Source organism: Jatropha curcas, chromosome 10 (genome assembly GCF_041381405.1).
Source record: "Jatropha curcas cultivar XTBG-Jc1 chromosome 10, XTBG_Jcur_1.0, whole genome shotgun sequence".
Lineage (NCBI taxonomy): Eukaryota > Viridiplantae > Streptophyta > Magnoliopsida > Malpighiales > Euphorbiaceae > Jatropha > Jatropha curcas.
The window spans coordinates 3,784,969-3,805,910 of record NC_143160.1 but is presented as its reverse complement, the minus strand read 5'-3'; the positions used below and the strand labels follow the sequence as shown (position 1 = coordinate 3,805,910).

Here is a 20,942-nt window from a genome sequence, read left to right as displayed (position 1 = left end):
TATATATATATATATATATAACGTTATAACTATTCTGTATTAAATATTAGTATTTTTGAGTTAAGCTAGGTCATAGAAATAATGCATTTACGTCGTTCTTGATGGAGGAAGAAGAAGTGCTGGTAATGGAATGGTAATGTCAGTCGTCAGATATATGCTGAAATGTACAAATGTAAGTTCCGGCCCAAACCATTAATTTAGAATTCCAGCAACTGGGCTTTTTCGTGGTAACTTTTTTGTTTTTCTGATACATTATTATTTTTCCTCGTCAGAAAAAGTGGAATTCTGATGGTGGTTTGATCTGGATGTTCCAAGCCCCAACTTTGATACCATGTTAAACCCCAATTATTAATATCTATCCATTTCAACTGGTTTGTCTTCCTCATTATACATGTGCGTGATATCTTACTTCCTTCCTGGGAGAAATTATACCAGAGTTCAGCTAAGGAAACTGAAGAAGAGGAAGGAAGGCAGGCTTTAATTAAGCATAATTGATTTGATTATCCCAAACTTTACTTTCAAAGACCTGGCACAATGAATATTTTACATTAATGAATATTGTATCAGTGTCATCTCCATCACTTAAAACGACCAGATAACAATTTCAATTTTTAATGGATGAAAAGTGGAAATTAATATTTGAGCTACGTTAGAACATAAAACTAATTTCTCAGAGTTCCAGCGGTACTGCCAACATGGTTTTAGTTTCAGCAACTCCATCCATATGCATAATTGCTAAAAAGAAATGGACTTGGATAAGGAAACCCTATATTCATATAGACCTTTTGTATCTTGATAAATCGATCAGCATCAGTATCATCAAATTCTTTTTCTCAGCCAGAACAAAGCTTTTCAAGTGCCAAGTTTTCATCACCCCCCACAGCTTCCAGCGTACTCCTGACTTGAGCTTCAGGAAAGCCCATCTCGACAAGTTTCTGCACCTATAACCATATCAACACTAGCTTATCAAATTGTCACTCCAACGTAATATCACCATCATGAATATATATATATATATATATATATATATATATATATAAGATGTAGAGTACCTACCAAAACCATTAGGCAAATGTAATGTTTTTTAATAGGGTTAATATAGCCACAAGCGATTACGAGCAGAGAAAAAGGAAGAGACAGAACTATAAGAGCAAAGAGAGAGAGGGGCAGTGTAGCTGAAAACAAAACTGATACTCTCATTACCTTTTCCTCAACTCCAAGAGATGAGGCCTTAGCAAATGATTCTGTCCAGTAGCGGGCAGTGCCAACAAAAGTCTGATAGTCTTTAAGATACTGCAACGTCCACAGTAACCAACTTAAAAGGTGATGAAAAATTTAAGTTACACAAACACACACCACAAGGAAGCAAGATCAACAGCAAAGGCCAGAAAGTCTAATATCAGTATTGCATGGAAGGGCATAGTGAAACTTAAGACTCTTTTGTGGAACTCAACAGAGAAATGAGGCACAAATTTTATTATTTTTGAACACCAAAATATGCTGAAAATCATAATCAGAACACTCTAAATCTCACTTGCGAACCACAAATTGTCAATGAAAGTTAGCAAAAAATGAATGCATCTCATACATGGTGCATTTAAATTTGAAAATCTATAATAGATCATGATGCTCCACAGACAGATCTATGCATGCAGTTCAGGGTCTTAGAAAGCCACGACTGCGTGTACTACCCACCTCCCACAACCCCCTTTTCCCCCTTGCAGTGCATTTAAGACAAATCCAGAAACTAGATGCTTGTTCAAGCTCATAAATTTTTTGCTCAAATATCAAAAGAAAACGATTGCATAAATTGAATCATTCAAATCTACAACCAAACTTGATATCTCAAGTTAAGCTGAAACCTTGGATGTAAACTACAATAAATTAAGACAGATAACATGCAACAAGAAATAGTTAGTTGCACAAAATAAAAGCTGCTCTAGTCAATTTAACAGAGGATGAAATAAAACTAAAACAAACATAAACTTCCAAATTCATAGCTGAGATTCCATCAAAGCCAAAGGGATACGAAACATAATAGAGATAGTAAAACTAAGGATTGCAGCAAAGTACAGAACCTGTTGTGCGACTACAGCATCTTGAGGGTCATCAGGTTGAGGAGCAGAAAGTAATGCTTGAACAGAAAGCAGTGCTGTTTTTAGAGTGAGCGCCGGGCTCCATTGATCTTTCAAGATGTCTAGGCAAATTGCCCCACTTTGACTGCTAATATTAGGATGCCTGCACAGGTTACAACAAAAAAGAAAAAAAAAATGCAGTATTAGTCATCTCAAACCTGACCTGACACCGTTTTGTGCCACCGACATGCACCCTCTTTGAAACAATTTCATCAATTTCAAGATCTTAGGATAAAACATCAAGCCAAGATTTAAAAAATCATAATCCATTAATTGAAACTCAGTGTATAAACCACAAAGCCTATCATCAATTTCATATTATGATAGAGCCCTCAAGAAGTTCCTGCATTCAAGCACTATATATTGCAGAGACCAAAGACCATAAAATTGCATCTTTTACTTTTCAATGCACATCCTGAAAAGATCAGAGCATGCCTACAGAATATTAGCATAGAAAGAAAAAGAAATTGGAGGCAAATGATAGGTTGCTAAGACGTAAAGAGGGGCACGCCTGCAAAATACATGAAAGCCCATAAAATGTCCAGCAAGCACGTTAGGTAGGCCCATTTTTACCAGTAAGTTCACAATTATCTTCACTGAGGTGACAGAAGAACTAGCATCAGTTTCAATGTCATGGTCACATGGTGTCCAGGCAACAAAACTACAAAAGACTGCTTATTTCACTTACATAGAGAATGATCCTGGTTTTAACTTCAAAAATACCCCCAAAATGAGCATGCACACTTGTAAATCATGATTATGATCCATATGAATTTGCTCAATAAATAAATTCTTAAAATTCTGACAGCCTTTTCAAATAAATAAATTTTATATAAAACATAGCGATTTTGCAAGTAACTCAGGCAAATAATAGCCTATTATACAAATTCTTCCTACCAGACTTTTGTTGCGAACTGCATTTTGGGAGGCTCGAAAGGATATCCATCTACAAAAAGAATCAAGATCGAAAAGCAAGTCAATAGAGGATCTTTTTTTAAACCTTCTACATTCTGACAACAGCAAACAAATAGCTATAAGCAAATATAAGTTCTGCGAAAAAATAAAAACACAATTCTATGGTCCTTTTCCTAATATTCTGTTGAATGCATTAATAGATTGGTGAACCATCATCTAACCCGCTTGAAAACCTAACCCACAAATTATAACTGGTCTCTAGAAGAAACAACAGCAGAGACATATAAATCCCAACCAATTGAAAATCTTCGGAAGTCACAAGTGGCGGACACAACTTCTTCAATATCAAGCAAGTTGACTTTATTTCTGAATTTTCTTAACCTTGTAAAGAATCAAACAAAAATAAAACCCAAATGCAGCTCCATCCAGAGAAACCACAAAATTAGTAACAAAAGACTCCAGAAAGGCAGTAAATAACTTAAATTAAGAGACAAAACACTTTAAAACTCAATCCATTGAAGAGTGGGCGTGTGTATATATACCAGGCAGCGAGATATCAATTTGGAAAGTGCCACCTTCGTAAGGAGTTCCGATAGGCCCAGGAATGGTGCCGATTAGACGGGCAAGATTGTCAGACTTAGGGGTGACTTTGATACCAGAGGCCTCTATATCTCTGCTGCATTCTTGTAGTTCTTTTTGAACGCGAGAAAAGTCGATCATCTTCTTCGATTGAGAGTGAGAAACCCTAATAGCTACAATAAAGAACGGGCAATATTGAAGTTGATATAGAAGATACGAGAAAGAGAATAAAGGCTCTGTTTCTCTCACTCTAATAGATGCTTCGCCTGCCCCTTTTGAGAGAGATAGAGAGAGAGAGAGAGAGAGGCTGAGGAGAAAACAAAAACTTCGCACCAGTCGTAGAAATGTTTATTTCACACGCCCTATTTATTGTTTGCTTCGCAATAAATAAATAAAAATGGCAAACCGCTAATTTATCTCAATTAATTTTTAAAACTTGGAGTATTATTTAGGAGTAATATCAAAGTTCCAAATCTCAAAATCATAAAAATTTCATTTTTTTTTATGTAAATATTAAAATTTTCAATTAATTTTTAGTTTGAAACGTGTATATATTATTTGTAAAATAAGTGAAGAATGAAATTTTTTTTAATTCGAGTCTTTTTGCCCGTGAGTCAATTAAACTTATAAATATCAAAATGAATATGTTTTATATAAAAAAAAAATAAAAAATAAAAAATCAGACTTTACCTGATTTTATTTCTTTTATGATATTAATACCATGAATTTGTGGATTTTTGTTATAATGATGCACCATTATGAAAGGGAAATAAAATGAAGTAATTGTTCCAAGTTAAATAAGAAGGCAGATGGAATATCTGCAGAGCAGAAAGCGTTATTTGCTGCCTGGGGCCAGCACAACACTCTCGTGTCTCTCTCGGTGGTAGAAAGGTATACGCCTAATAATTTCTTGCCAATAGACTATAGTAAATGGAAAGGAAAGGAAAGGAAAGGAAAGGAAAGGAAAAGTGCCTCCCAATACCTTTTTGTATATTATTTGATTTGATTCAGTGACATTGGAGTGTGCCAATGAGATTAATGCAATAGATTTATTAGGTAGGCCTGTGTGAATTAGGTAAACCTAATATTGTTTAAGGTACTTGGTTTGAATTTCTAGTTAAGCCTTTAACTATAAATTGAAACATTACCCACTAATTCATTCTTCTATCATATTTATTTGAATTTTGCCTTCCAACATGCTCAAGTGTCAACAAGAAATACATAAAAGGCTTTTATTTATTCCACATCAAGGATAGTTGGGCTCTCAACATATTATCATTACTCCTTACTCAACAACTATTTTACCTTATCTCAAAAAAAAAAAAAAATAAAAAAAAAATAAATAAATAAAATAAAAATAAAAAGAAAAAAAAAAAATATATATATATATATATTAGCTTCTGTGCGCTTCACAATGGGCCTCCAATTTGATGGACCTCAATGGGCTTAGGCTACCCGGATGAATATTCTCAAAATTATTTTTTAGTTTATTATGTTTTAATTATAGAATTGTATTTCTAATCCCACAATTCTAAAAATAATATTAAAATTGTGAAATCTATCATCTATTTTTCATTTTTTAGGAAACATTTTGTCTCTTGAGATATCATTGAATTGATGTAAACTATAAACATACATGCATTACTCATAACTAATTATTTTAATTATACTATGATTAATTAAACAAAGCTATATTTTTAAAATCAAACAAAGAGGCGGCCGTATCAGATCAATTATTCAATGAGTTTAGTAGCGTGAAAAAACAGATTATGGCAACTACAATTATATTCGAAGGGCACGGAAGGAAATTGGAGAAATTAAATTGAAAGATTAGACACGGAAGCTCGAAGAATACTATCCAGTATGCCTTATCTTAAATCATAGCAAGTCATAATAAAAGGAAATGAGAAATCCATGAAGAAAGCACCGAAAATGGGAGTTAGGGTGGGGTCTGTAATCGCAACTCGCATGTGGCTGACCAAAGCTTGGATTGGATGGCATGATCCATTGTACGCGGTGGCCAGCTGCCCAAGTGTACAGCGGCATTGCCAAGGGAAACGACACGTCTGTTCAGAGACGATAAGAGCAATTCTGGTTGTTTAGAGTCTCCTTGGAGATGACAACGACATATTGTCATGTTGTATATTTACTATTCCTTTTTTCTGATCTGATTTATTAGTAAAAATTTTTGTTTTATCACCTTGTTGGGAAATGAACAGGAAAACTTTGAATTTTTCATGTATTAGTAACTTAATTTTAATTTTGATTTTTCAATTACAATTTGATGATATGCTCTGAATAGAAATGGATCTATGCTTACCATCTATGTACATTTTTTTTTTTTTTTGAAAGAACTTACCATCTATGTACATGCATTGCTCATTCAATTCGTGTTTCATAAATATGATTATTAGATTTTTTTTTTTTTTGAAAATGGAATTTTGTTTTATTCAGTAAAATCTGTTATATATATATATATATATATATATATATATATATATATATATATATAATCTAATTAAGCTTTTGTAGTAAATTTAATAATCCAAGGTAAAGACAAAATAATATATTATAGATTATTAGGAATATCATAAATTATCAGTCTCATACAAACAACCGAATCAAACTTCTCCTGAATATTAATAACTGGATAAATCCGATCAACAAAAGAAATATTTATTTCCACGTAATCTCTTTCAATTTCCGAAAACCTTTTTTAAAAAAAAAAACTTTATTTATTATTAATTTCAGGGATTGTCGATTCGATTGCAAGTAAAAATATAAAAAAGGAAGGTCCCGTCCATATCCATAGCAAGGGAAAGAAGAGGGAGAGGGGGCCAATGGCTAGGCATAGCCGGTTTATTGAACTGTAGGTTCCGGTTCACGGAATTTACGGTTTAAAATTTTTAAAATATTGAATTTGAATCGCTGGTTTCAGTTTTGATGAACCGATGATTTTGATTACGATTTTCGGAGATATATGTTTTTTTTTGAAAAAAAAATCGGTTCTAATATTACATTTTTCTTTTGAAAATATTAATGTGAGTTTTAAAAATATTGATAAATTTTATTTTAAATAAATTTTAGAATGCTCATATTCATAAATAATAAAATTAATTAATTTTACAAAATAATCAAATAAGTTATCACTTTATTTTATTTAAATGTTATTAATTAAATAAATTATAAGAAAATTTTGAAAAATGCTTCAAAAGAATATAATTTTAAACTTAGTAAACAATTTAAAAGAGTAAAAAAAAAAAAAAAAGTTAAAAACAATATAAGTTTAGACTAAATATTTCTCTTTTTTTTACCATTTTACTTTTTAGATTTTTAACTTTTAAAGTAAGGTGTATTAAAAAAAAAAACTTAAGTAAAGTATATCACGTAGTAAAATATTATTGAGACTTTTAGATATGTATAAAATAGGCTAAGTAATTATTATTTTGAAAATAAAAATAGAAAATTTTCGGTTCGAATCAGATGGAATCGCCGGTCCAGGATCGATTCAAATTCAAATTTTAACATTTATATAAATTTTAACCGGCCCTTGAACCACCGGTTCCAGTTTAAAATTTTGAACCGATGATTTCAATTTGATTCTAATTTATTTACAGTACGATTCGATTCTAGTTCGGTTTTGATTCAAAATGGACCGGTAGCGGTGCCAACTAACGGCCATTGTTTGGTTAAATAATGAAGCAGACAAAGACAAGTGAAAGAGAGCCGCAAACCTTTAATTCAGCTTCGAAACAGAACCGAAACCTGTAGTTTTTATATGCAAGTGGTTTTCTATATATAAAACAAGGAAAAAGGAAAAAAGTGAAAACAGGCAGCCCGCCAGCCTAGACATTCTGTTTTAAGCGGTGACACTCAGGTTTCAATTTTCCGTAATAATTCAAGGACTTGGCTGGAGGTAGAGATAGAGATAGATGGAAACGCCAGGAACCGCAAAGAGAACAGAAGAGACTCCGAGGAGAAGAAAGAAGAAGAAGATTTGAGGAGGACAATACAGATTTTGATTTTTTTTTTTTTTAAATTCGTTTAATTGACACTTGAGGCAGTAGTTTGTTTTATCTGGTTTGATCGGTTGATCAATTTTAGGCAGGCCGGTGTGAGCTTGGGTTTATTTCTTTGGTTTTATATGATCGCAGGCTTCACCGGTGCGTTTCCTGATTGGTTTTTTTGTTTTCAGTTGCTTCTTTCTGATTGTCTGTTTTTCCAATGAGAATTTTTAAGATTTTGCTTCCGTGCTGTCCATTCATAGCTATTTGTTATGTTCGGTTGCCCAGAAAATCAAGGCTTATGTCTTTTTTTTTTTTTTTTTTTTTTTTTTAAGTATAAATTTTCAGCTGAAAACTTTCAGTTTTATTACGCTTGGTTAAGTAATATGATGTTTAGAAGAAAATACATGTGTTTACCTGAAACCTCAAGTTAATTTTATTTGGTTCTTTAGCTTACCGGTTGTATGGGAAGAGTGTGTTGGGTTCTCGTTTCTGTCCATACTTCTGGCAATAACACCTCGCATTATTTTTTTGACTTTGAATTCTACATGGTTGATAATTTTCGTCTATGAAGCTAATTTCTGCAGTTTTGAGGCATCTGTTGATGTGCATTTGATGCTTTCCTAATGATCTGTATCATTATAATCTTATCGAGCTGATGTAGGTTTACCTGTTCCAGGTTCTGATTATCTGCACAATCTGATGGAAGAATTATACTTAAAATATAGTTGCATTTAATTGGTGGATTTTAGTATCCTCTGCCATTAAAGATTACAAGTTTAATGGTCTTTACGGCATTGATAGGTTTGGAGGACTTGAATCCATTTGGTTAAATTGTAAACATGGTAATTGATTCTAGAGTTTCAGATTAATGGATTTAGGAGAAGTTAGATATCACAGAGGATAAGAATAGATAAGGATTCTCTTAACTCGTTGTGGGATATCGAAACCAACTCTGTGGATGGGTTTGCCTCAAGTTTCCTCTAGCAGCATTGCTGAGGAAGTGGCTGTATCTTTGAGCACATTGGTGCCAACCCCAGCTCGGCATGTTGGTGTAAGCAATTGCGATTTGACTGGGATGCAGGGAGGAAATCTTAGCAATAGAATGCAGATGGATTTTCCATGCTTTTCTTTTGGAGACATCCAGAAGAAAACAGTTGTGGATCATAAGAATGTTTGGTTGACTCATAAAAGTGGACAGAGCATTCAGACACCTATTTCTAGGATTGTAGGTTTTGAATCAAGGGGTTTGAATTCTCCTGTTAATTTGTTTAATGAAAACCACTCTGTGTCTACTGTTGTTAGTAGCAGTGGTGATGTAAATGAGTCCATGGGGTCGCTCGTCAGAAAGCGTTTACTATCTCCTTTGAGTGGAATGCTTCTTCCTGATCAATTTAATGGCGATTCTTTAGACATTGGTGACAGCATTTACAAGAGTAACTTTTGGAGTGGCAAAGACAATTATAAGGTTTGTGCGACACAAGAACATAAAAAAGCTCATATTGGCAGTTCCAATTTTTTTGATTCTCCAAACTGGTGTGCACCTTGTCTTCCAGAGTGGAAGAATTTACAGGATGATACTTACAGAAAAAGCTCCATTTTCTTCTCCGATGGTCCTATTCTTGAGGACAAAGAGATGAAGCCTCACGACCAATCTGTCTCACCACCTGGGCTCAATTGTTTTGAGGGAAAAACAAAGGTAAGGTCCCAAACTGGGGCTATTGCAATACTTGCAAAAAAGGCGGCGTCACCTCCCTTGTCATTGTCCCCTCTTGGTCCAAAACTTACTGAACAAATAAGATCTGCAGGATTATGCAGCAATGTCACAGAAAAGTTAGATGATGAATACTTGACTTTCAAGGACATAGAACAGTCGCTTGATGGAACTTTCCCTGGCATTTTATCTTCCCAGAAGCACATGGACTCTAGGGTACTGCATGAATCATTGCTGGATGTTGATAATCTGCATAAAAAGTTTGATGTGTTTATGCCAGAGCTCACTGGGGATGTGGTGCAGCCATTGGGCAAGGATTCAATTGGTACTTCTCCATGTGTCAAATTATGTAGAACGCTTAGCGGATTGCCTGTTAGAAGGTCCTTGGTTGGCTCATTTGAGGAGTCCCTATTATCTGGTCGATTACTATCTGGTAAAGTTAGCCAGGTGAGCTTATGACTTATGATGGATGAAGTTCATGTGTTTGGTTAAAGGCATATCGAACTGTGGTTTTGGTTGTTCATGCTTCTTTTCTAACTCCTGTTTTATCATTCTTATTCTCAGAAAATTGAAGGGTTCCTTGCTGTTCTTAATGTCACCGGAGGGAATTTCACACCACAATCACAGAAACTTCCTTTTGCAGTGACCAGTGTAGATGGAGATAACTACTTACTATATTACTCATCGATAGATCTAGCAGGGCATTTTCCACCAAACAAATGTAGTGGGCCTAGTGGCACAAAGATGAGGAGGAGCCTAAGCATTGATGATTCACAACCAGAAAAAAGCAGGCTACGTATTCCTATGAAAGGGCGAATTCAATTGGTAATTTAATCCCTTTTACTTCAATTCAATATGCTGTTAGTTGTCCTGCACTGTCTCCATAACCCCCCCCGCAAAGAAAATGAAAAATAAAAAGGAAGGGAAAAGGAAAACCACCCCAGGCCAAGTTGAAAATGGTAGTGCACAGCATCTTATCTAGGGGAACTTGTGTAGAATCAAAGAATTGGCCTTTTCCACTTCATTGTCTCTATTCGAAGATGTTGAAGCTAATTATTCATTAACTGATGCATCTCCTAAGTAGGATAGCGATGCGTATGTTAGAAAAAATAAATAAAAGTAAATAGCTAATCCTGGGGTTTCGGTTTTAGTGGAGCTTAAAGTAATACAACACTGTTAAAATTTTACTCCTCCATTTCATTGTCAGCAAGAGATTCGGGGCAAATGTGTGCGTTTGTATATCTGGTGATGAGCTTTGGTACATAATTGAACAGCAGCTGTTCTATATATTTTCATGTGCATAGCTAAAGGAACACAAATGATAAGACTGGATTGGTTTCTGCAGGTTCTCAGTAATCCAGAAAAGACACCTATTCACACTTTCTTTTGCAAGTATGATTTAAGCGACATGCCAGCTGGTACCAAGGTAAGTTCGAACTAATGACAAAGTTACATGGTGTTATGCAAGTGGTAGCCAGTTTAATTGAAAGACTTTGGATAATTTGCTTTGAGCTTGATTGTATTGGAATATGTTCTGCAGGTATAGGAGGTAATGGCATATATTGTTTAATATTTAAGCGATCATATTCTTACATCTTTTCTTTGTTTCTGCTTGTGTCATTAACAACAAAAGAATATTTAGCATTTGAGAACTTAATAACATTTAATCTCCATGGGACATAAAGATGAAGTGTTGATGATGATTTTCTTTTATGTTGAGAAAACAATTAGTATGGTGACAGATAAGCATTTTGTACATATTTGACATTGCAGTTTTATGACAAGGAAGGAGAGTGAAAGAAATCCTGTGCTTTTTGCGGAAGCAAGTGACATGACTAAATGAGTCTCTTATTCAATTGTTTTTCACTTTTGTCCTGGACTGGACTGAAGATACATTTTGGGTTGTCCAATTTGTTTGGCATGGGTTTAGTTCATAACAAATTATTGAATATTCAAAAAATTACTTTGTCATTCATGAAAAAATTTCTTAAGGTGTTCTCCATATGGTGAAATGAACCAATAGTATAAATTGAATAGGATTCTGGATAATGAAAATTATCGTCATATTAGGAAATGAAATCATCTTATACGACCTTCAAATGTTTGAAGCATGGTTCAATTTGAAGTCTATCCTGTGACTTTTAATGGATTTATGATGTGAAAAATCGCTACTTTAGTCCGAACATCTGTTTACATACATTTGTTTTGCTTATTATTTTCTCTCTCTCATTTTATTTATTTAACTAAAATGTGCTGTGGTTCCTAATATGTGGCCCTTTTTTGCCTTTCCTACATCCTAAATAGACGTTTCTTCGCCAAAAGATCACCTTATCCTCAGCTGGGAATGGGAGAAATGGTGACTCTGACATAAAAAATGTTGTCAAGCAATGTTCAATCCCAGACGAGAGGGGGACTTCCAATTTAAATGGACTTGATGCTGAACATACAGTAAGATCTCCAAATGTAAATACTGGCATGGAGGGCAACAGCCCTCCAAATTCACCCAGTGTATATGTAAGCAAATCTACACATAGCCCTTCAAAGGCCAATGAAAACAATGCTGGAGCTGGAGTTTTACGTTATGCTCTTCATCTCCGTTTTTTATGTCCTTTCCCCAAGAAATCTCCAAGGTCAGTCCAGAGGTGCAAATCTGATCCTTCATCGGCACCAGCAGGAAACAAGATGTACATGGAAGGGGATCGTCGGTTCTACTTGTATAGCAATATGAAGGTGGTGTTCCCACAGCGCCACTCAGATGCTGATGAGGGCAAGGTGAATCTTGTGTCCATTAAAAATTATTCTGTAAATACATCCTTCAATCTGCATATTCTGCCATGGACATCAGATTTATTTTTTATTTTTTATTTTTTTGACACTGCAGCTACATGTAGAATATGATTATCCCTCAGATCCCAAGTACTTCGACATTTAAATGCCCGGTAAGCTATCCTCTTGAAAGCTGGTTATACAACTTTTGTACAGATGTGTACATTCAATTTCCTTTCGTCCTCTGATGGGTTGGAATTTCCCGTTCTATTTGTACATATTTTTCATTTTTTTAAAAAAAAAAAAAATTAAATTATATAATTTAATTTGATTATCATCGAGAGTTCCAGTCGTTTTGTACCAACATCGTTTCTGTGTCATCCAACGACAGATTGATCTATCGTAGTCATAAACGACACGTCATCACAAAACAAAACACAACTGTATTGAGCAAGAGAATTCGGCTAAGTTAATGACTCGATGCGATTCCTTACAATTGGTCTCTGGAAAGTGTAAACAATGACCATACGACTGATAATAAATTCCTGTTCTGTAAATTACTTAAAAAAGAAAAAAACGCAATCAGAGGACCGTAATTTGCTATGGCTAATAAATGATGATAAGAAACGACGAGATCTTAAATTAAAACGATTAGTCATTTTCTTAATAAAAGCACTCAATCCTATGTTACAAGTGAAAGAGTACATTAAAGATAGAGAGGAAAGGGACATGATTAGTACTAATATTCTCTCTCTCTCCTCCACTAATACTGTTACCTTGAAAATTTGTGGCAGCTAAACAATTTCTACTCTTAGATATGAATTCATTGATATCCACTTTAACCGCAATCCAATATAAGAAATAACCTCCGTGCCCACACAAGTTCCGTAATAAATATGGCACTGGGTACTTTTTAAATTATTCTCATCAAATTATTGAATATACAAATTAAGTAAGGTGTACACAATAACACATATTTCTAATTTGTTTCATAGACCCGTTACGTTAAAGATAAAAATGAGATGATTTTACTATGTTTTTGTTTATAGTGACAATCTTCTTGTCGGAATTTGTTCTTCAGTTCTCTTAATTTATAATTACTTTCATTATGGTCAGAGTTATTTTATTTCTCATACTTTTCGTGAAGATTGGTTCTTTAAATATATATTTTATTATTAAATTTGAGATTTCATATATCATATAATCAATCCTCAATATGTATGGTCTTCAGCATAGGCTGTATTATGATATCATCCTAATAGCTCATTTTTGAATATATATATATATATAGGATTTCATTCTTTTTAATGCTCTTAGAATAATGAAAATAGAGGTCTAATTCATGATGCTCTTCTCATCTTCTTCTACTCCTAATTTGAGCAACAGTTGTCATTACCATCAAAATTTATGATGGTTAGATAACCCATTAGGGTCTACCATATACGTATACGCTCGTTTTTACAGTTGGTTATTGGTCATTGTTTACACCCATTTCTCCAAAGCAGTATTTGTTCATGGAAGCCTTGGAGTTTTCTCACCGTCCACATCTAACAATTAGTGATTTCAGATATATTTATATATATATATGTACACATATGAGGAAAAAGAATCTATCTTCAACATCCAAAAACCTTTAGAAGGAAACCTTTATAAGATGGTAATTAAGACTATATGTTACTATCTTCTTTATGTCATAGCTAGTTTCACATCAACTTCTTTCCCATAAAAAAACCCTAATACCAATAGTTCTCATATATAGGTTATCAGAATTTAGAAAGTAACAACCAAAACAAACCATGGGTGTTAGTGCAAATTACAGATTACTCTTAAATACAGTTTTGTCTATATACACTATTTTGCACAATTTGCTTAATTAGCTTTACAATTCTGGTGGGAAAAAGAAGAAACAGCAAATGCTTCCATAGCCAACAAATATAGACTTATAGATAGTTTATACAGGCTAAAATGACCGCCTCTTTTTCTTTCTTTTTATGATATTGTGATACTTGTGGCAACTTCGTTTCTTCTTGTCCAACTTAACGGTATAATTACGTGATTAATTATTAAAAATCTTTGATAACTAAATCTTAACCTAGTTGTGAAAACAAGTGCTAAGGAAAACCTCTTCTTGCTCTTCTCCGATGGTTAAACCCTAACCAAAGAAAGGAAAAGGAATGGGAGAAGAGAGGATATGATTGCTTGGCAATTGAAAATTGAGAAAGAAAAGAAACGTAGTACGTGGGTTAACTAAAAAGGGTGTAGTTACATAAGAGGAAGTTGGAAGCCACGTGAGAGATGGGTCTAAGTTTATGATCACTGTGAGCTAGAAAGATTAGATATAGATGAGTGAAATGGATAGAAAGATTATATATGCCTTTCCCTGCCCCTGTAAATTGTAATACAAGCCGTGTCAACCTCCTTTCACTTCTCTTCATGTCGTTTGCATGATTAGAGAAACACAAACAAGCACCTTTCTCTAGAACCTTACATCTTCATTGCAACTTTTGCAAAATTAGGTCAAAATTTTCAAGATCTCTGTAAATCTCAAGGAAAAAGATCAAATAATTGGACTGCCCATATTTGGCATGAAGTTATTTTCTTTTACAATTTGCTTTTTGTATGGTTTTTAAAGTCTTCGAGCACATGGTGTGCATTTTTTCAATTCTGGCATCTGTTTTTCAAGTCTGGTGTGGATAAAATTTTATGTATTAAATGCAGCTACTGATGGTATATATTAGAAACTTATGATTTAATCGGGCTACTCATTTTTGTCAATCTCTCATGATATTTTTTAAGGTTTTATTTATTAACTATAAATATTTTATAAAGATGAGTTTATCCTTCGTCAAATTTTAAAAATGGATTGAGATAAGCACAAAGCAAAGTTTCATGTATCAAGTTCTAATTTCAACCCTTGAATTTGTAATTAAAGCTTCAAAGAAAAATAATTAATCAAGACATTTTATGAATTATATTCTTGGATCTCACCACTAGGGAAAATTTTTTATTTACTCTTTACTCTGTCCTGCCACTATCAGTACTTCTGCCAAGGAAGTTCAAATACCATTAATGACAGTGTTTCATTCTTAATGGGAAATTGGGACTATAAAAAAAAGCTTTAGTTATGGAGGTAGCAAGAATTCAAATATTAAGGGAAGTAAAAGAATTACTCTAATTATTACGGTCCCGTTAACTCGAAAAAATTAATCTCATTCGCATTAGTAGGTGAAAATAACTTATAGTATATAATATGTACTCAATATAAAGTTTAATTACGTTTTATCAACGAGTGTAATAACAAACAATGTGTGTTAATATAAGAAAAATTCTATAAAAATTTAAATTTGTGATGTCATATTAGAACAATGAAATCAATTCTCATTTTTTAAATCTAAGATTTTATCTATTTAGGAAGGGTAAAAATATTAATTGATATATACTTTGTAACCTAGTCTAAACTTACCGATTATTAATGCTATTTTCAATGTTTATCCTAACAAGTCAAAGCATAAAATAGATTTGCATTATCGCCAAGTAAAAAAAGAAAAAATAAAAATAAAATCCTAGCTGTTGAAGATTTTTTTTTTCCCTATTAAACAAGAATCTATAAAACAAAAATTAAAAGAAAAAAAAAAAAAAAAGGTCTGCGAATCCATTGTCCATGGGTTCTGGCGCTTGAACAGTTCAATCACATCAGAATGACCCCTTAAAACGTTTCTTACTTGTCTCTCTTCTATAAATATATATCATTACTTCACACCCTTTTTCTCTATCCGTTTCCAGTTTTCCTTTCTTTTTCTTTTTAAAAGAAAGAGAAAAAGCTTCTATCTCTCTCTACCCCCTGTTTCAGTACTCTGTTTTCTACTGCACTCTCCTTAAAAATGGCGGACATTGAAGACAAATTTCCTAACTCTCCTGTGAAACACAATAAAGTGTTTGTTGCAATCCAGTTTCTTTTTAGACTTTTGGTGGTTGGAACCACATTTGCTGCAGCTTACTTGATGGCTACTAACAAGCAATCAGTTACAATTGATAGCTTTTATTTCGATGCCAAATATAGCTATATCCCTTCTTTCAAGTAAGATCAAGATCATATTTTGAACCAAACCCATTATTTTATTTTCATTTTTTTTCCACTTAATTAGTCCTTTTTTTTTACAGGTTCTTTGCTCTGGCAAATATTATTGCGTGTGGCTGCTCTGTTGTGTCTTTTCTGCTGCTCTGCATTTTCAGTCGTCATGGCTGCAGTCCTGCCCATTTTTTCTTCTTGTTCCTTCATGATTTGGTAAATTCAAATAACATGGGTTTTGTATATTTACCATTTAATTAATTATTTAAAATTAATTGCCTTTTTTAAAATTTTTATTGTGACAGTTCATGCTGTGTTTGGTTCTTGGTGGATGCTCTGCTGCAATGGCAATAGGTTACTTGGGAAAGTATGGGAATGATCACTCTGGTTGGATGCCAATTTGCGATCAAGTGACCAAATTCTGTAACAGAACACAAATGGCATTCATTTGTTCCTTCTTAGCTGTGATTCTCTTGCTGATTCTTACTCTCACTTCTGCAAGCAAATCTAGGAAAGTTTAAATGTAGAACTCTAATGTTTAGCCTTTTGTCTAGAAATAAAAGCAGAACAGAAAAATAGAAAAGAAAAAAAGGAAGGTAGATAAAGATGGTGAAATGGGTATCTCTTGTAAGAACTTTAAATGACTGTTATTCTATATGAAAGGGAACCTCATTAATGTTTTTTCTGTTTAAATCTTGTTTTTTTTCATGCATTCATTTCTATTTCCTTGGTTGAATAGGAGCAGAGAGAATTAAATGTGTTAGGTAGGTACTCACTTACTGACACGTAATGAGATATGTGAATGTTTATGAAGTTAGATTCATTTCTTGAACAAGTGTCAGTTTGTACAAAAACAAAAAAGAGAAAGGAAGTCAGGTGGGGTTTCCAACAATAATACACATTCAGTTTTTTCAAGGAAACTGAGAGAAAATCTTTTCTGGGTAATGAATAATTAAGAGAATGAGAAGGTGCAGAACGACTCGGGAAGCCTAAGACAGCACAAAATTAATGTTACGTTTGTTAAGCTTAAAACAACATGAGATTTGCACTGGGAATGCATTTCCTTATATTACACTGAAAATTTACTGATACATCTCTTTACGGCTTTTAAAAATGGACTGTGAATGTCCTGTTAGTTAGTTGTGGTTTTTGGTTTTCTTTTATTTTTGTTTCCTTCCCAATTTCAAATTCTTTAAGGTCGCATTTGGATATACTTGCATTTGAAATTTTCTGTTTGTTTGAAATAGATAAATTAAGTATAAAATCTTTGTTCAAGTCATCTATAACCAATCCAATCGTTTAATTTCAAATAAAGGGCAACGCAGGTTTTAACAGAAACAGGTCATGCCCAGAAATGGGCCTCTTGCGACTTTGCAATTCTCTTATTTCAAGAGCATATTAAATCGTTCTTGAGATACTCGTCCAAGCACTAATTGACCAATGTCATTAATAATAGCCGAATGGGCAGTTCCGTCATTTTCTGGCCCATGATGCCTTCCATTTCGACCATTTGTTCACCAACTTAACCATGAAATGGGCCTCAGGGAAGACTAAGAAGAGAGTTTTAGAAGGACCGAGAAAGAGCAATGGGCCGCATAGTTGTGTGAACCGGCGCAGTACTTTCTACTTTGAAAAGGACGCGAAGGGCAACTTTTCCTTCCCATCATTTCAGCAAGAACTCGTTTTTTACCAAACCCTCTTGAGTAATTGCATCCACCATTCAGACTGACCAAAATAAAAATGAGAAAATGAAAGCACAAGAAAATGAAACATTGATGCTTACTGATTGGACCACCAAATGGTTCTTGCCCTCTGGTGATTTCATACAATACAGGCCAGGTTCTACGAATAAATATTAGCTATTAATAATGCAAGAAGAGATCGCAGGAAAGAGCAAACAAATGTAGGTAGGTCCTTAACCCTTCCCTGCTTTGGCAACCGCCGACACCAAGAGCTGAATGTGGCATAGAACAATTGCACATGCACAAGAACAACTGCACATGCTCTATATACTTTCTTCTATTATATGGATTAAACTTGTCCAAATTCCTTAAAATAGTCCGTAGTTGTAAACATCAGAATCATTATTGATTAACACTAGTCATAGCCATTTGCAAAACAGCAGCAAGTTCTTACCCATTCAAGTAAACATCAACATGATTCCAGAGAGTCGAAACCTGGAGCGACTGAGCAAAGACAACAAAATCAACCAACTCTGAAATTTTCTGATAATTCTTAATAAAGAAGCCAGAGAATTGCTGCAATCTAATAAACTATGCCACTGAGGCAGATTTCTGTGGCATGCTAGTTCAAGTAATACAACGAAGATTTCTTTCTATGCATTTTATTTTGGACTTTAGTTTGTGAATTGTAGCTCAGTAACCATATAAATCGACCTCTGTAAGAACCGCCAAATTACTTGATAGTCTGCCTCTGAAATCCTTCTTAAACTAAAAAGTCACGAACTGTGTACGAGAGTCGCAAACCAACAATTCATTTGTTACCACAGAGTCTCATAAAAGTATTTGTTGATTATAACTAAGGTTCTGATACCATAAAAGAACCAACAATTGGTACATAAAAACAGTAAGTATTATCTTAAACACAATACAAATACAGTACAACCAATTATTGAGTTTAGGATAAGGAACATGGACTCCAATCTAGTTAGGTCAACAAACAAAGATTACGGCTCTACAAGAGTTTCTCCAATGACAACTAAGCTAGCAACGTTTTAATTCCTACTGCAACTTAACAATAACTGTGTGAACAAAAAAGATCAGAAAAATCAAGTTAAAAAAAATATATAAATATATTGTACATACAGATGAGAGATTCATCTTTGCAAATCCATGTTCTTTTGATACACCAATTCAAGAATTATCTGATTGCTAAGGCCTGGCAAAGACTCCCCAAATCTTACCGCGGCCAAGACCATCCAAGAGCTTCTTTGCCCCTTCTATTTCCATTTCAGCGAGTGTCTTCAAATGTACACAAGCGCCAGCACCAATCATTTGTTTTCTACACTTTTTAGACTGCACAAGCGAGGCCAGTATCGAAACAGGGTATTTCTTATCTAAATTCTGAATCGAAGGATCTAATAGCTGAACCGTGTAGACTATCCCTCTTTCATCTTTTCTAAACGTTTTTCTGTTACCTGCATATAATAAAAGATGTGACAACGCCTTTGCTGCTGCTTCTTTCTCAACTACAGCTTTACCATCTAACATATTAATCAGTGGAACAATTACTTCACATTCGCCCATTTCCTTTCGGGTTTTTGTGTTGAAACCAAGCTCGTAAATAGCTTCTGCAGTTGCAATTCTCACACCCAAAACCCCACAATTCAAAAATACCATGAGTCTGGAAACAAACCCATCAGAAACTAGCACTTCTGCAATTGCTTGGTTAGAAGCCAAATTCCTTAATAAATCGACAGCAACTTCAAGACTTCTTACAGGAGGACCTGAATCCCAGAAATTTCTCAAACACTCAACGCCTCCTTCTTTTACAATTAAAAGCTTCAAATTTTCATCATCTTTGGCCAAGTTACATAAACACCCAATTGCGTTCTCTTGGGCTAAAGCAGTCCCAGAAGCAGCAAGCCCAATAAGAACAAAAACAGCGTTCTCCTCTATAAAATTCTCTCTAATTTCTTCAAACACCGCAAGATTTCTCAAAACTCCGGCCGCAAAAGCCTGTGAACCAGGCGTGCCTCCCTGGCAAATTTCTAAGAGCGAAGAAATTCCACCTCTAGACCCAATTGCCCTTGCGTTTTCCTTCGAAAAGCTCAAAGCTTGAAGGGCAACGCAAGCTTTTTCCTTCGCGAACCCACTTCCTGATTCCAGAACCCGAAGCAAATGATTCAAAAGCAATAAACCCTCAGCAATTAACACATGCTTACTACTATCCACCATTGAAACCCTAGAAATTGCCGCTACGGTCTTCTCCTTCATCTCCAGAGAGCTCGAATCGAGCAAGCGAACGAGCACAGGGACAACACCCTGTGCTACGGCTATCATTACATTCTTATCATCTTCTTGGAGCAATCCGAGCAGCGAGTCCATGGCCGAATTTTTTGACTCACTGCTACCAATCTGCAATCGAGTGATCAAATTCCTCGACTCGACCCGCACTGCCTCCCTCTTCGAAGATGAACCAACTGAAGTGGCACCGTCTTGAAGAACCCCACTTTTGATCAAAATCTCACTGTCCTTCACATGCCGATCCAACTTAGCTAAAATCGAATCGACATCGCTCTGAGTGCGGAGCTTACCTTCGGTGAAATTAGGCGTACGACATTTTCTAGCCAATAATACGGCGTCATTTAAAGAATTGGAAATGGAATGAAGGAGGTCAAGGCATAAAGGATTGGAGGTGGAAGCCGGAAAGTCAGCGAAATCGGTGAGTTGCGTTTGGAGATCGGCAAGCTTAGCTCTAATAAGAGCCCATTTACCTTTAAAGGTCTGAACATGAGGGATTTCGTCCAGAAGAGATTGTAGAAGCTGGTCGTTGGCATTGATAGGATCGTTTTCTGGTACTTTCATGGCGCTTTACCAGCTTTTGGGGGAGATTATTAGCAGAGAAACAAAAAGAAAAGGAAAAGAGGAAAAGAAACTAGGGTTTAGAGAGAGAGAGAGAGAGAGACAGAGAGAGAGAGAGGGAGGGAGGAGGAGGTGGCGATGAATGGGCAGTGCTGGGTAACGACGGAGCAAAGAGCCAAAGACCAAAGTAAGTGTGTGTACTAGTGGAAGAAGAAA

At 34.6% G+C, this 20,942-nt stretch overlaps 4 protein-coding genes and 1 long non-coding RNA gene across 5 annotated transcripts; 3 read left to right on the top strand and 2 right to left on the bottom strand.

Annotated features, from left to right (window-relative positions):
* Nucleotides 1–32: 32 nt before the first annotated feature.
* Nucleotides 33–388, top strand: LOC149492941 (uncharacterized). Its single transcript, XR_016322933.1, has 2 exons — nucleotides 33–172; nucleotides 273–388. It is a non-coding gene; the product is annotated as an uncharacterized LOC149492941 (long non-coding RNA).
* A 288-nt stretch (nucleotides 389–676) lies between these two features.
* Nucleotides 677–3,975, bottom strand: UBC27 (ubiquitin-conjugating enzyme 27). Its single transcript, XM_012235231.4, has 5 exons — nucleotides 3,593–3,975; nucleotides 3,033–3,081; nucleotides 2,079–2,238; nucleotides 1,204–1,293; nucleotides 677–941 (listed from the first exon to the last, which is right to left on the bottom strand). The coding sequence occupies exons 1-5, from the start codon at nucleotides 3,768–3,770 to the stop codon at nucleotides 834–836; spliced, it is 585 nt and encodes a 194-aa protein (XP_012090621.1). The 5' UTR covers nucleotides 3,771–3,975; the 3' UTR covers nucleotides 677–833.
* A 3,424-nt stretch (nucleotides 3,976–7,399) lies between these two features.
* On the top strand, nucleotides 7,400–12,450 carry LOC105648743 (uncharacterized). Its single transcript, XM_012235230.4, has 6 exons — nucleotides 7,400–7,792; nucleotides 8,313–9,794; nucleotides 9,912–10,172; nucleotides 10,693–10,773; nucleotides 11,652–12,119; nucleotides 12,229–12,450. The coding sequence occupies exons 2-6, from the start codon at nucleotides 8,595–8,597 to the stop codon at nucleotides 12,277–12,279; spliced, it is 2,061 nt and encodes a 686-aa protein (XP_012090620.1). The 5' UTR covers nucleotides 7,400–7,792; nucleotides 8,313–8,594; the 3' UTR covers nucleotides 12,280–12,450.
* Nucleotides 12,451–15,803: 3,353 nt separating this feature from the next.
* Nucleotides 15,804–16,875, top strand: LOC105648742 (CASP-like protein 1F1). The gene is made up of 3 exons (XM_012235229.4): nucleotides 15,804–16,191; nucleotides 16,275–16,398; nucleotides 16,488–16,875. The coding sequence occupies exons 1-3, from the start codon at nucleotides 15,995–15,997 to the stop codon at nucleotides 16,701–16,703; spliced, it is 537 nt and encodes a 178-aa protein (XP_012090619.1). The 5' UTR covers nucleotides 15,804–15,994; the 3' UTR covers nucleotides 16,704–16,875.
* Nucleotides 16,876–18,752: 1,877 nt separating this feature from the next.
* On the bottom strand, nucleotides 18,753–20,942 carry LOC105648741 (ARM repeat superfamily protein). The gene has a single exon (XM_012235228.4). The coding sequence runs from the start codon at nucleotides 20,727–20,729 to the stop codon at nucleotides 19,074–19,076; it is 1,656 nt and encodes a 551-aa protein (XP_012090618.1). The 5' UTR covers nucleotides 20,730–20,942; the 3' UTR covers nucleotides 18,753–19,073.